The sequence below is a fragment of the Colletotrichum siamense genome (genome assembly GCF_013390195.1).
Source record: "Colletotrichum siamense strain Cg363 chromosome Unknown KSG_Cg363_contig05, whole genome shotgun sequence".
NCBI classification, from domain to species: domain Eukaryota; kingdom Fungi; phylum Ascomycota; class Sordariomycetes; order Glomerellales; family Glomerellaceae; genus Colletotrichum; species Colletotrichum siamense.
This window is the reverse complement of record NW_023501018.1, coordinates 2,001,203-2,016,397: the sequence shown is the minus strand read 5'-3', so window position 1 is coordinate 2,016,397 and position 15,195 is coordinate 2,001,203. Positions and strand designations below refer to the sequence as shown.

General features: G+C 57.5%; 4 protein-coding genes across 4 annotated transcripts; 1 reads left to right on the top strand and 3 right to left on the bottom strand.

The window, feature by feature from the left end:
* Positions 1–331: 331 nt before the first annotated feature.
* rpl-17 (60S ribosomal protein L17) lies at positions 332–1,262 on the bottom strand (the record flags this gene model as incomplete). The annotated part of the gene is made up of 4 exons (XM_036639983.1): positions 332–490; positions 540–727; positions 826–1,039; positions 1,260–1,262. 4 exons carry the CDS (start codon positions 1,260–1,262, stop codon positions 332–334), a joined length of 564 nt encoding a protein of 187 aa, XP_036494095.1.
* A 690-nt stretch (positions 1,263–1,952) lies between these two features.
* Positions 1,953–3,119, top strand: MED36A (Mediator of RNA polymerase II transcription subunit 36a; the record flags this gene model as incomplete). Its single annotated transcript, XM_036639982.1, has 4 exons — positions 1,953–2,115; positions 2,175–2,252; positions 2,316–3,011; positions 3,061–3,119. 4 exons carry the CDS (start codon positions 1,953–1,955, stop codon positions 3,117–3,119), a joined length of 996 nt encoding a protein of 331 aa, XP_036494098.1.
* A 307-nt stretch (positions 3,120–3,426) lies between these two features.
* CGCS363_v008132 (uncharacterized protein) lies at positions 3,427–4,140 on the bottom strand (the record flags this gene model as incomplete). The annotated part of the gene is made up of 1 exon (XM_036639981.1): positions 3,427–4,140. The coding sequence occupies one exon, from the start codon at positions 4,138–4,140 to the stop codon at positions 3,427–3,429; it is 714 nt and encodes a 237-aa protein (XP_036494097.1).
* An 8,060-nt stretch (positions 4,141–12,200) lies between these two features.
* CGCS363_v008131 (uncharacterized protein) lies at positions 12,201–14,194 on the bottom strand (the record flags this gene model as incomplete). Its single annotated transcript, XM_036639980.1, has 4 exons — positions 12,201–12,886; positions 12,932–13,425; positions 13,468–13,750; positions 13,807–14,194. The coding sequence occupies 4 exons, from the start codon at positions 14,192–14,194 to the stop codon at positions 12,201–12,203; spliced, it is 1,851 nt and encodes a 616-aa protein (XP_036494100.1).
* Between the last annotated feature and the right edge of the window lie 1,001 nt (positions 14,195–15,195).

Genomic DNA, 15,195 nt, shown 5'->3' with positions numbered 1-15,195 from the left:
CGGGAAAAGACTGAGACGTGTTGGACGTCATAAAAGCACTTTATGAGTTTTGAGACAGCGAGGACTAATTGAATGCATATCCATTTCCGTTTGACGCCAGTCATGAATGCTCATCTAGGACCACTTTAGGGAATCACTTTTGCAGGTTTTGTTTATTGGTGGCCCATCAGACCTTTGCGTGAATTCGCATGCCAATCCCTAAATGCCATGAGACCATAGCCATCCTGTACACCAGCATATGAAAAGCCGCATTTTTTTCCACGCATCCATCAACCCAAGACCTCCCCAGGTTCACGTTACACCAGTCATACCGCACTCGAAATCAGGTCGCTTATGCGGCGGTGATGGCCTGGCGGACGCGGGCACCGCGCTGGCGGGAGTTGAGGCGGACCTCCTCACGGCCAACGACGGCATCGGACTTCTGGACGACCTCCTCGCCCTCGGTGAGGATCAGCTCAATGTGGCAGGGGTTGGACATGTAGGGGTTGATCTGCGGCTGTTAGTGGCGGACGGCGGGTCGAGTGACAGAGTGTACGTACGCGACCGTGGGCACGGTATGTGCGTCTCCGTTGCTTGGGGGCCTGGTTGACCTGGATGTGCTTGACAACCAGGTTGCCAGTGTCGAGACCCTTGGCGTCGGCGTTGGACTCGGCATTCTTCAGGAGGCCGAGGAGGAACTCGGCGGACTTGACGGGCCAGCGGGCGCGGGAGACACCGAACTGCTTGCCTGGATTGGGGGTCAGTACTTTGTGTGTCCTCCTCTGGTGGTTCATCGTCGACCCCGCGTCGTCGACGACGACGACTTCGGTCCGGGACATGTCGTACCTTGCGCCGTGCGGCCGATGGAGCCGGCGTAGCGGCGGAAGGGGACGGCCTCAGCCTTCTCCTGGACGTTCTCGAGGAACTTGACGGCGCGCTGGAGCTTCCAGCCGTTGATGGCCTGGGCGGTCTCGCGGGTGTTCTTGAAGGACACGCGCAGGTAGGAGCCGCGGGCGCGGGCCGACTTCTCGCGGGCAATCTCGGTCGCAGCGTAACGAACCTATGGGCAGGCCATTGTGTCAGTCTCGTGTGCACATCGTCTGCAGTCTGCGATCCTCCCCCCGCCTCGGTCCCGGGGCTGTCGAATTTTCGTCATGTTTTCCCTCCCGGCACTTTGAAATGCAACCAGGTTCTCGGCGACGGCGGCGGCGTGGTTTTCCGAGGGCGACGACGGGTCTCCTCGCGAGGACCTCACGGATGGGGAAGCAGCAAGCACTTACCATCTTGATCGTTGGGTGTGGTGATGGTTTCGGCGTCGGTGGTCGTCGTCTGGGCTGGCTGAGTGAGTTAGAAGAAATTCACAACTTTGCTTGACCCTAGCCCTTCAGCGCGGGTTGGCTCGCTTGCGGATCGGGAAACGGCAGGGGTCTGCCTTAGGGCTCCGCAACCCTACGGGGTAAAAACGGCCATTTCCAGCGCCAGTCTGGGAAGAAAGCCATGGGAGAAAATGGGCGTACCTGGCGTTTGATTTGTAAAGTCGCGATTGAATTTACTGCGTCGAAATGGCAGCCGATTTGTGGTTGTCGAAAATGATGGGAAATATTTCTTGTCTCGCGTGCAGTGCCTTCTCACCACCAGTGCGACCCTTTCTGGCAGTTGCCGATTTCCCAAAAGAGTGGATACCTCCTTATCTAATCGGAAAGAAAAATTCATGCCCGGAGGCCGGTGAATCTCAGCTCCGCGGTGGCCAATCACGAATGACACCCCACATCCAATGCATGTTTGGACCTTGTAGCTCTCTGAAAAAAAAAAAAGTTGGAAAATTTCTATCTCCAGTAGTCTCCAGCGCCAACCCGCCCTCAGAGGACACCATCTGCACCTGCACCTCTGACCAATTCGACTTCTCACAACGCGGGACTGGCAGTAGTCTGACGGTTATTTCTTTCATATACCCCAACATCCGATAAGAGACAATGGCTCCTTTCCAGGCTCGTGGCGGCGCCGGCGGCAGAGGCGGTGGCCGTGGTGGTTTCGGCGGTGATAGAGGAGGTCGCGGAGGTGGTCGCGGCGGACGCGGTGGCTTCGGCGACAGAGGCGGAAGAGGAGGTGGCAGAGGCGGCTTCGGTGCCCGCGGAGGTAATTAACCATGTCGATGGCGATGGCGATGCCAGAGCAAGAAGCTGACGCGATAGCAGGCGGCCGTGGTGGTCCCCGTGGCGGCGCTGGTGGTCGCGGTCGTGGAGGTGTTGGCAAGCCCGGTGGTCGCGGCGGACGTAAGCTTCATCCACGAGTCCCCCCCTGAGAGAGAAACAGCTTTGAGCTAACAGCGCGCACAGCCAAGGGAATGAAGGGAGGTGCCAAGGTCATCGTCGAGCCTCACCGTCACGAGGGTATCTTTGTCGTCCGCGGCAAGGAGGACGCCATCGCAACCCGCAACATCGTCCCCGGCGAGTCCGTCTACGGCGAGAAGCGCGTCTCCGTCGACGACGTTGTCCAGAACGAGGACGGCACCACCACAACCACCAAGGTCGAGTACCGCGTCTGGAACCCCTTCCGCAGTAAGCTTGCTGCCGCCGTCATCGGTGGTCTCGAGAAGATGTACTTCGGCCCCGGCTCCAAGGTCCTCTACCTCGGTGGTGCCTCTGGTACTTCCGTCTCCCACGTTGCCGACATTGTCGGTCCCACCGGCTTCGTCTACGCCGTCGAGTTCTCCCCCCGTTCCGGCCGTGACCTGATTGGCATGGCCGCCAAGCGCACCAACGTCGTCCCCATCGTCGAGGACGCCCGCCAACCCCTCAAGTACCGCATGCTCATGCCCATGGTCGACGCCATCTTTGCCGACGTTGCCCAGCCCGACCAGGCCCGTATCGTCGCCATGAACGCCCACCAGTTCCTGAAGGTCGGCGGCGGCATCCTCATCTCCATCAAGGCCAACTGTATCGACAGTACCGCCCCCGCCGCCAAGGTCTTCGCCATGGAGGTCGAGAAGCTGAGAGCGGAGCGCATCGCACCCAAGGAGCAGCTTACGCTAGGTACGTCTCGTCCAGTTGCAGCCAAGAGCCCGCAAGCTAACAGTCGCAGAACCCTTTGAGCGTGACCACTGCCTCGTCGCTGCCGAGTACAACCGCTACGCGAAATAGATAAAGATGTATGTGATACGCGGAGAGGGATGTTAGCGGTTGAATCTGTACATTTGCGAGATTCCCACGATGGTTGACTTTTGCTTCAATGGGTTTGGTCAGGTCGGACTTCATCTGGACAGGCGTTAGGAAAAAATTTAGGACGGTCTAGTTCAGAGCTTTGCATGTTAACCCATAGGTATCAAGAGTACTTTATGAACGACATGTCATCAGTCTTGTACTCCATTCGTCCCGGTAGTTAATTGCAGTTGATTAGAAGTTGATGCTCAAAGGCTGGTCGTTTCCACCACTCGTCTTACACGTCAAGTTACTCGATTTCCTGGGCCAAACCCGATTCAGCCGCTGCCGCCGGCGCTCCACCCATCAGTGACCCATCGAGCCACCGTTCACTGGCACACGACCCCAACGTCGGGTACGCCTCTCTCGTTCCGCCGATTCTCCACCGGTCCGCATAGCAGTCGTCCTCCACGGGCACTCGTGCAAAGTACACGACCCGCTCCTGCTCCGGCTGCCACTCCATCGGCTCCGCGGGGCCGCCTGCGCCGAGGCTGTCTGCCCAGGCCTCCACAACCCGGCGTTGCTGTTCGAGGAGGGCCAGAAGCTGTCGGCGGAAGTGGTAGTCTTTCTTTGCCTCGCGGCGCTCGGGCGGTTTCTCGCGGCTGTGGTCTGGCAGCCGTTGGGGTCGCTCCGCCGGGTGGCGTTTCTTGCTGCTCGAGCTAGCGGTGTCCTGTCGGGTACCTGGCTGGCCTTGGTGCGTGTCATTTTTGGGGCTGGGCTGCGTCTTGTCCATCAGGTAGTCACCGTCAGTGTCTGTCACAACTTCGTGACGGCGGTGCTTTCGATGCTTGCGCGGGCGGGTTTCACTGTTTGAGTGACGGGTAGATCGGCTCTTCCTGTCGCCGACGCGGTCTGCTCCGGCTCGACGGTGGGAGTCGTCCCTGGCCTTGCGTGAGCCGCTGCCAGAGTCCGGCTCTGGCCTGTAGTTGGTCGAGCGGCGGTTGGATTTGCGGTTGCGCGCCATTGTTGAAGCCCCAGCCCGAAATGTTGTTCAAAGTCAGTTTCGAGAGGGAGATGGCAGATCAACGACGGGGTACTTCTGAATGGAGCCTTTTGTACGGCTGCATCGAGAGGACGTTCTGTTATGGATGGCATAGGCAGTTCGCCTCGAATCAAAGGTGGAAGAGGCTCGATGGCCCCATCCGTGTTTCTGGGCGAGGGCCGGGAATGCGGAAGAGGGCAGAAGATACGGGCTTGTTAGAGCCTGAGTGAATCATCTTGAAACTCTTTCAGACCTCTTTCGATCACCACCTAATTCTTTCCGTGGGCTTAAAGAGGTGGCACATGAGGATGTGGTTCACCCAGGGCCAGCTTTGTTCTTGAGCTCCTTCTAGAGCGCCATTGTCAGCTCTGCAGGCTCAGGCTTCAGGCTCGACCCTCGAAGGCATTGGATAACCACTTGATATCAACGCAATTTGAATCCTAGTATAGAGTTCAGCAGCCTGAATTCCGTATGTCCGGGATCAGAGACTCTAGCCTTGCTCTCCTGGCCGTCAGCTGCGAGGTTCCTGATCCTTTTGTTCTGGGTTGTTTCCAGGTCGGCAAACATGGACGCGAAATGGATGTTTCTGGGCCCTTCTGCGATCCGAGGAGAAGGCTCGCGGCATCCCCTAGCAACTGTGGCCGCTTGAAGTTTGATTCCTCAGATGCGCAATCTTGCTCATCAAGCGGACGCAATCGGCACCGCGTTGGAGTCGAGAAGAACGCTACTGGGCCATGACCACACTCAAGTTGGCATTGGAGATAGTCTGAACGCATCAGACAAACCACAACGAGCAGTATCGTCCTCTCTCGATGACTTACTAGCCGGACCGCGAGTCCTTTTTCATCGCTTAGACAGCGCCTTGGCATGTCTCTGCTTTACTCGACAGCAGGCCAGACAACAAACGGGAAAGCTAGCTCACAACCGGTCGACAACCTCGGCAATGATGCAGCCCTTAAATGCCCAGATTGGGGGACCATTCAGTCTGGCCATGTCCGGGAAGATCAGTGCTACTCGTACTGCTCCAGGTGTTCTCTTGGTTTCTGCCAACCCCCATCCGCGTGGGTCCAAAACTGATTCATCCCTAATGGACCGTCCCATGTCTGTCGATCAAAGCCATCAGTCTTGCTGGCATATACTCGTCGTCGATTGACGGCTCCGTGAGGTAGATCGAGAAACTAATGATTCTGCCAGCCCACCTAGGCTGGCAACAGCCAATGACTTTCTTCCCCATCACACTTGTCGCCGACCGAGGTGATGCCTAACGAGAGCTAGACCCAAACACAACCCCCGCAGTATCCTCCCGGTCGAGTGCGTGGCAAGTGCGGCACATTCGACTCTTTTTGGATGTGAGCAAGTCGAAACCATGGACATCTCGGGGTAGCGTTGCAGTGCTTGTCGCAATACTCTGAACGAGACGCACAGACAGACCGCGGCTCGCCTCCGACTGAGCAGGCAGGATGGTGCTCGAGGCTGACCCCTGTAACAAAAGTTCATTCAAGACAACGGCGTTGGTGGACTTTGGCTGCCTGCTGCTCGATTCGCAATGGGCCTTGCTGCTGGGGCTGAACGAAGCCAAGCCGCTAGGCCATGTGCTCCTCCGCATTTTGGCTGGCCTTCAGCAACGGCGTGAGGGGAACATGTCATTCACACGCTCCAAAGCCTGGATTCGCGTGTGATTAAACCAGAAGCCAAGGCCGCACCCGAGATTCACTTTAAAGCCAAACCATACCAACGGTGAGCCATCATCGCCCATGGGCTTGGCTCGGTGGCTTGCTGTCTGCGAAACCGCTGCTTCCTTACCATGGCACAAGTCGACGGCCTTCCATATGTCGCAGGGCTGACTAGCGTGAGTTGCGGCGGTTCGAGAATGTCTCTCCTGATTACGATGGGCGTTATGTCCCCTTCTGGTGCCGGTCTATTGAAGATAAAATGAGCAGATGCCCATTTGGCGCCCTCCTCCGTCGACCGTTTGATTCACGCCAGCTGTTTCTGGACTGGGCATCGAATATCGGTGGGAAGGGATTGACCATGGCGCACGGGTGTGCTATTTCAATCGAGAGCTTCTCCTGTGCCTTACAGATGGATCCGTAGGGTTGGGATGAAATGGCTGAAGAGGCGGCGTGTTTTGGCTTGGGAAGCTTGCAGTCGCGTTTCCCCGAAAAAGATGTCCACCATCCGGGAAATGACCCCACTTTCCCCCGCTGGAGTTGGCGCAAGGATCAATGGGTTTGGGGAAAAGGTACGTGCCCACTTGGGATGCTACCCTCCCACTGTCATCACCACAACCACGAAGCTCTTTGGCTGCTTCATCCTTGTCTTTGCTCATCACCGTCTTTAGCCCTGCATCTCAGAATCTGCGCCCTCTGTCTCTATCATGCTTCTGGCCTGTTCCCCCCCCCGTCCAAGGGCTATGGCTAATCAAAGCTTGGCCCGGCCCTCTAGGTTTCCCAACCCCGAATCTCGCTAGAATCATATCGCCCAGGCCGACCCTTTACCATACAGCGGCACAGCTGACGCCAACATGATGCATGGCTCCCCAAGTCGAAGGCTTGATTCAGCCAGCCGTTTTATCCGTCAACCTGCAGCAGCACGTCGCTCGTGGCTTCTCCGAGGATACGGCACCCCAACACTTTAGGCACCGTCATTGCGCTGCCACGTCTTTGCCTCGTCCCATCTTCAAACGAGAGACGACACTTCAGACGGCAAGCCGACACCTCCATCTTCAGCAGCATCAAGCACCATCTGTTCGCCGGCCCCTCGAGCGCGCTCGCGATGGTGGCGTTCCCACGTGGTCAGCGCCGGCATCGTGCCGTCAGCCAGGTCAGGGGACGATAACTCAGTTGAATCTATCAGCCGTGTGCGATGCTATTTCGGGTTGGACGTCGTCCTGAGTTATCGTCAGCCCTGCGCCAGCCAACTATCGATTCACCGTTGACACTCAAAACGGGATGGTCTTGATTTCGTGTCAGAGGTCGCAGCTCTCCTCTGCCTGCACTGCCGTGCTACCAGGACGTCGGGTAGGATGGTGCTGCCGCGTTTGCTTCCGCTGACCTGCAACCCGAAGACGGTTGCCATCTCTCTTTCTGCACCTCGCGGCTCAGCTGTCAAGCGAATGCCTCGGATGGAGTCGTCCGCCACCAAGACCACCAGCGACTGCAGGATGGATAACACGAGTCGTCTTGCTGGAGAATCCCGAGTACCCAAAGACGAGCCATCTAATTTGCTGCGCCCAATCCCTGCCATTTTGTGGCTTGACAAGGGTTTCACTAAACGGGTGAAGTCGTCGGTCCCTCAGAGTCGTCGGTGGCGGCGAGCTAGGAAGAAGTCTGAATTTTAATACAGTTCGAATGCCTCCGCCTCCCATCCCGGCGGGTGCCCTGACCTCGATCGATCAAAGCCCAGATCATTGCGACAAAAAGAACACCACAACGCGCGGGTAATCCATTGATAGGGCAAATGCAATATACTGCGATCTGGCTTGCATCTCAGGGGCAACAGCGAGCCGTGCAGTAAGATTGAGGATTGCAATGCTCTTCCCCGAATACGGTGCTGACGACAGCACCGACAGCCAACGGCGACAATTTTCCTGGGGGAGCCTTGCATCTCACTCACGCCAGCTGTGGGAATTGACGGGGGCCACCCTGGCGTCCCCAGGTTCGTCCGACCCCGCGCCAAGCTGGATGTGTGGGCTAGCAGGTGGTAAGCTAAGTCCTCCGCTTGGCCTGTTCCAGCTGCGATGACCGTCATCCTGGAGGGGACTAAGCCAATCTCCAGCTTCTACGAGGCCTCTCTCGGAGTGCCAGGTACCTCCAGCACCCTGCTCCGACGTGGAACACGCTCTCGACACCATCCTAACCAATCCCGCTCTCCATCACCCCTGCCCAAGCCATGCGACAGTCCAGGCTTGCGGCGCCCCGACGAGTCGATGACTGGCTCTGCTCCTTATTCCTACATTTTGCCGACTCTTCATCAATGCCCAGCCCGTCTTGTTCTGTCCCTTTTCCTCCTTCAGATCATGTTGGTTCGGACAGTCGACACCACTCGCTTGTGCTCACCCGTAGATCATCCTGGTCAGGAGCCTGCACGTCTCAAACGGGAAGTCGACTCGAGTCGGCCTCGACACATTCCTTTTACGCGGAGGAGAACGAATACTTGAGGATTGGCCCATCCGATATTCACGATCCCCAGGCGACGACCTCCGCCCGACCGTACTGGTATTGATACGAGACTCGGAACACATCTACACACTTTGAACAACAAGATGGATCAACCAGAAGAGAAAGTCAGCCTGGACAAAGGCGACCTCGATCTTCTCAGCATTATTGAACGTACGTGTTCGGTATTTTCGCTGCTGGGATGCGTCTTCATCATCGTCACGTTCTGCTCGTCGAGAGCGTTCCACAAGCCAATCAACCGCCTCGTCTTCTTTGCGTCGTTTGGCAACATGATGACCAACGTTGGTACACTCATGGCGAGGTCATACATTGAGTCGCCATTGTCGCCGGGCTGCCAGCTTCAGGCGTTTCTGATCCAGATGTAGGCCCGCCTCCCGCCTTTCGAGACTTGGCTAACGACCGCAGGTTCATGCCGGCCGATGCATTTTGGACGCTGACCATGGCCATCAACGTCTACCTGACCTTTTACTTCAAGTTCGACGCCGAGAGACTCCGCAAGATGGAGATCCCGTACCTCATCTCATGCTACGGCATCCCCTTTGTCCCGGCTTTGACCTACGTCTTTGTTACCAATGGGCAGGGCCAGAGGGTGTACGGAAACGCAACCCTCTGGTGCTGGGTGACGCCGGATTGGGAAATCTGGCGCATTCTGACGTTTTACGGACCTGTTTGGTATGCTTGTTCCCTCTGGTGCACAGGACTACCGCTCACATTTCCAGGATCGCGATATTAATCACCTTTTTCATCTACATCCGAGCGGGCCGCGAAATCTACCAGAAGCGCAAGCAGCTTCACAACTTTAGCTCTTCCGATCCGGACCATCTCAACTCCTTTCATGATGCCCTCACTTCGATGAAAACCACCGAGGTGTACGTCACGTCGGAAACGATTGAGCAGCCCAGCGGCTCCATCGGGCTTGGGTCGATGGCAAGGCGTGGCGGATCAGACGCTGGATCGATGCCGCGCATGCCCGACGCCGCTTACTCTGTCAGCATCTCTGCCAACCACCACGAACGCCGCGAGTCTCACGGCGACGCCGTTCTCCCAGCAGAGAGCGTCACCATCGAAGCCAACCCCGCCCAGCGCCCGGTGAACTCGGCCAGGCGACGCAACTACGAGGTCAACAACGCCGCTTGGTCGTACACCAAGTGCTCCATCCTCTTCTTCACCGTCATCCTCATCACCTGGGTCCCGTCGAGCGCCAACCGCGTGTACTCGGTCATCCACGCAAAAGAGTCATCGACGCCGCTCGCCTTCATGAGCGCCTTCGTCCTGCCCCTCCAGGGATTCTGGAACGCCTTGATCTACGTGGTGACGTCGTGGAAGGCCTGCAAGACCCTCTGGACCGACATTCGGTATGCGTCCCGGCGGCCAGCCGTCACGGAGCTTGTCGGCAGCTTCCGCCACAGCGACCAGTTCAAAATTCCGAGTCCTAATCGCAGGAACAAGACGTACGAGAGCGAAAGCATCACGGAGCTCACGAACAGCCGACCCTGCTCCAACGACCAGGCCTCGCGGTCATGAGATATGCCATTGAAAGGATGAGCGTTTGTGGAAGATACCCGGTTTCACCAGCAGACATGATTTTGCGTATACCATTTCACGATTTTAGTTGGAGTTGGCGGCACTAGTTTTTTTTGTCCCAGATTATTTGTCACGAATATACTACTACCATTTACCGTCCTTTGCAAAATCGGCCCTGCATGAAGTATTTAGCCCAGGTGGCGCGAGACCAAACACGCCATTCCCACGTGCTGTCTCGAGATCAGCCCGTGTTCCTGCTTATCCCAACGGTTTGTTCCTCCCGAAAGTCTAACTCTGCCCATTTGTTCGTCTCGTCTGCCTCAGTACATAGCGCGCGGGCGGTGCTCGCTGCAGATGCACCATGATCGGCGATGGACGGTCTGTGAGCAACGTTCTAGCGAATCGAGCATGAAGCGGCGGACAGAGAGAACCCCTTGCCGTCTGCTCCGACGGCTGCAAGGAGCGTTTTTCTGTGGCGCCGCATCTGCCAGGATTTTTTTTTTCGCCGTCCTGAAGCCGAGGGAAAGATTTAATAGATTGAGAGGTTCCAAGACGAAATATCCATGGATGCACCTCGCAGGGTCGCCCCTATGCCCCAGACAGGGATGGGCTGCAGGGCCAGCCACGCTCCAGCCCAGCGCATCTTTTCCGGGGTCGTCGCTCCACTGCTGCTCCCAAGATTGCCAGAGAAAAGCTTCCACCTCTGCTTGTCCAGCGTCTTGGCTTAAGTGCAAACCAACGTCAAGCTTTTTCCGGCCCCGCTGCTTCATATACTGCGAGTCAAGACGGGGATATTTTTTAAAAAGTTGTTTGGTTCGTGCACCTCATTGACGGCCGGATATGTAGCAGACTCTGTCCCTGTTTTCCGTCACGCCGCAGACTGACAGGCTTCTGATCCTTGGGCGTGTGCTCTTCCTCGAGCCCTGCCGACGGGCTCAACCAGGGAATGCTGCGACGAAGATCTCTGCCAAAACAAGTGCGAGCATTGTTCCAACACGAGAACAAAGCACCGTCCATGGAAACATTGTCTGCTCCTGGCGATCCGTTTCACCAGACGACAACCATTGCTTTTCACTCGACCGAGTGTGCGTCATTGACTTCACGGACGGGTACTCGGCTACTGCAAATGGGGTTTGCAGGCAGATTACAATCTGGAGACGGAAACCAAGAATCATTGCTGTGCAGCGCTGACTCGCCCTGCATCCAGACTCGTCCGACACACCATCCCAGCTTTTGATTAATTACCCGGCGACGGCACAGCAGCTGTCAAATGCCCTCCAACAGGACAGGTCCAACACGAACCGGCTCCAACTGCGGCAGACGTCTGTCGACGTCGCATTGGATGCAACCAGTCAGCGTCCACCAGCCGTGGTTTGTGCGCCGTCTCATGCCGTTCTTCCCATCCCCAACCGCAGGCACGAACGACACGGTGGCATCGAACTACAGCCTCCCGACTTGACCCTTACGGCGCGGCGACTGCCCAACACCCCGGCCGGAACGCGCGTGTCTTGGACGGTCAGTCAGTCACTTCTCATCGTCTGCAGCGGCTGTGGCTGGAGCATCACGCCGGTTGGGGGGCAGGTCAAAGCGCGCAGGATCGTATTGTCCTGTATTGTGACTGCTGAATCCAAACTGTGAATGCATCGCCAACGCCTGCCAACCCGTCTGCAAGGGCCAAAGCGCCAGGACAGGCACGCGTACAGCACAACAAGGCACCCTGCGCCCGAGGTCGCTGTCGCACAACTTCCCCTCCGCTTCACTGCATTCATGGCGCCTGGCACGGCCGATTCCTGTCGATGCCTCGCCGTAGACGCGAACCGATGACAATCGCCTCATCATAAGGGACGAGTGGATTGTGCGGGGGGGGCAGGGATCACGTTGCCGTTGACGTGGGTCCGATGGGATCGTCCAAGTCGGGATTCCATGGCGAGCAGGGTGCCAATTCGACCACCGACCGATCCGGACTCATCAGAAACACGATGAACACAAACTCTAACTGCATGTCCGCGCACCACACGACATTTACCATTACGGTATCGTAGCCCATTCTAACCTGCGCTTACATAGCCATAGCCAGTCCAACGATTGATTCCAAGGTGAAAAAGTAGCTCGGTCCCGTAAACCTGTACCTCTGCCCAGTCCCCAAGAAACCCGATAAATGCGAGCACAGTACAACGGTGAACATGATTCTACACCACGTCCCGGCGGATCTGCCGACCCCGAGCAACGTGAGGCGAGCGGCGCGTGGCCCTCTGGGGTATTGCGAAAGAAATGTGGCCCTCCAACGCCAAATGAGAAAACATTTGCTCCTCCAAGTGTTTTTTTTTTGTTTGCAGACAATCACGCATCCTTGACTGCCTCGATGATGCTGTACTCCCACGAGGTCTTGAGCTGGTCGCACTCCTCCGCAATGTCGGGGTGCTCCCACCACCACCTGTCGGCCGTGATGAACTGTCCCCACACCTCTTTCCAGAGCATGCGTCCGACCAGGCTGCGGAGCTCCTGCTTGATGGCTCTCTCCGCGAGCTGCTCAGAGTCGGTCGTCGCCGTGTCCGGCTTGTCGGTGGGCGGGATGGCGAAGAACTTCACGGTGGTGATGGTACTGCCTTCAGCACGGAGGGAAGCGTCTGCCAGCCAGAGAGGGAACAGCTTGCTCGGGTTCATGCAGCGAAAGTTCTTTTCCAGGTTGAAGATGAGATTGTCTTCGATCCAGGAGCGCATGCGTGGGCCCAGAGTGCTCGTCACGGGGAGGGGGTCGATGAGTGTGAGGTGGAACGTGCCTCCCTGGGCAAGGCAGCGGTGGACGTTCTTCAAGAGACCGGGCACCTCGGGCGAGGGGAGCAGTGCCGGGAGGCCGAGAGAGTACACCGCGCCAAAGAGCGACGAGGCAACGGGGAAGGCCGACGGAGAGATGGCCGGGGCAAGGACCGGATGAACGTTGGGGAACAGGGTGTGGGACAGAGGAGATGACGAGAGGTGGTAGACCTGCTTGTTGAAGTGGACAGCGGCCAGGTACGAAGTGGTTGCTGGAGGCGTTAGTCTGGTCTCTCATACAGGCGACGGACACTCACCTTGCGTCTCGTAGAGAGCAAGAACCTTTCTTGCCTTGGCCGGCGTGATCTTGTTGGGGGCGTTTCGCGTCTGGTCCGTGTCCATTGGTTTGTCCATGTTGTGCAGGGACGAAAGCATCCACCGCTTCTTTTCCATCTCCAGCTCCTTGTAAAGACTGGCGTTGTTCGTGTCGCCCCAGACCTCCTTCAACCGCAGCAGACGTATGCTGGAGCTGGCGGCGGCCATCCGCCTCACCTCGCGCTGCATCCCGTTAAGGTCCATCGACAGGGAGAGTCCGGTTTCGAGCTCTGGCGTTTCCTCAATGACGTCGTCCATCATGGGCGTCCGCACCTCGGCAGGAGAGCAGTCCCAGGCGTCGGGTGGTTTCCAGGCGTCTGGGTTGTTGGGCTTGAAGGAGGTGGTCCACGATGGCACACGGCGGAGGGATTGCCTCGGCGTGGGCTGTCCCGGAAAGAGGTTGACGGGGCTGTCCACGAAAGCAGGCGTTTGCGGTCTGACTGGTTAGCGAGGCTCTCTGAACGGACGGTGCGCTTACTGTATGGCTGGAGACCGCGGCGGCGTCGGCGGCTCCTCTTTGACAGGCTCTGCCGTTATGGTGACATGGGAGACCATGCCGGCTAACTCGTTCTCGGTGGTCCGGGGAAGGATGGTCACCTCGGTGCTTTTGGTGATGAACGACGTGGGCCCAAGGGTCTGCACGTAGTGAGAGGCTTTGGCGGCCGACGACTCGGCCACGGATGTGGTGCATGGCGAACACGGGACCGCCAACGAGGGCTCTGTCCATTTTGAGTTGTCTGTCCATTTTGAAAACACGGAATCTATGAAACCTGGTATCAGTGAGCTGTGGCAAGGCTGACGATGCGTACGCAAGTACCTCTGTTGGAGCTCGGAGAGCTCTGCGAGTCCTCGATAAAATGGTCGGGTATATAAGTGCGATCCGCCGTGGCAACCGTTGTGACTGGGCTGCAGGGTAGCTCCGACGGGGGCGGCTCCGAGACTGCAGACAGCAGCGAGCCTCTGCGCGTGCTGTCGATGCTTGGCGCCTTTAGAGCCGATGATTTGGTGGACGGGGTAAACGTCTTCTTAAGACTCCTGGATCCGAAGAAACTGAACGGCTTGTTGTCGGAGGATGATGAGCTGCGGGTGGACATGGAGCTTCTAGCTGCGCGGGACTTTTCCTTTTGCTCTCGCTCGGTGGCCTTGCGGTCGCGATGCTCTTTCCTAGACTCCCTATCGGGGTCTGTCCAGACAACCTCCCACATGGCGGGCGGTGGGTTTTCGAGAAGACGGGAGTGACGAAAGAAAGGGTGATGGCGGTAGCAATGCTGGCTATAAGCGGACGAGAGGACGATTCGAGACTCGGAGATGCAGGTGGCGCCCGGTGGATGGTCTCATGCCCGAAATTCGGAAAACCCAGACGTGGATAGTGTTTTGGCACCGAGGAGGACCGGGAGTCGTTCGTCTGATGGTGGGCGTGGAATTGGGTGGTGAAGATGAAGTTAAGATACAGTTGCAGTCGGCGTTAGGAAGTCGCAGATTGGAAGGTAAAACAGCCGAGACGCCCGGGAGCCCGAATCGTCGAGGAGGACTGCCAAGGTAGAACAGAGCGATGCAAGGAACCGAGATGACGAGCGTCGGCGGGACTGGAGAAAACAACAAAAGGGAAGCTATCGTCTGCGAGAGGTGCTTAATAAAAAAAAAAAAGAGGGATTCGAGACGAAGGCAGGAACGACAGGCCCAAGAGGCAGGAGTTGCGGGAAGAGAAACGCCGCTAGTGTATCAAAGGGACACGCGCGCGCACCGATTCAGGTACCAGTGCGAAAGGGCTGATGGGGATGGCAGTCTGACAGTTGGCATGCGGTAGTCGTTCCTACCCGTCGCCAGTCGGTCTGGCAGCTGCACTCGATACTCGATTCCGTGCGTGCCGTCGCAGCGCGTCGTGTTCTCTGGCTTGTGTACAGGTCGTCAACGCGCAGCCTGCCTCCATCTGTCGGGCCAGCCTGAGAGTGCCAGAGGTGAGGAGACACTGGCGGCGGGAGCTGGGGACGACGCTCCTACAAAAGGCATTGGGACAAATGATTACAGTCTCTCAAACCAGGGTCGGCAACAGTGTGTGATCGTGCGCGACCCCGTCATTATGTACGGTGTCATGTCATGGCCGGGTCCCAGGCCGACCCGGTGCAGATCCAGCTCCATCATCAATTTGTGCTCCCCTCCCTCGCCGCCTGGCCATATATCGAATGGGGACTAATACGAAGCAGGT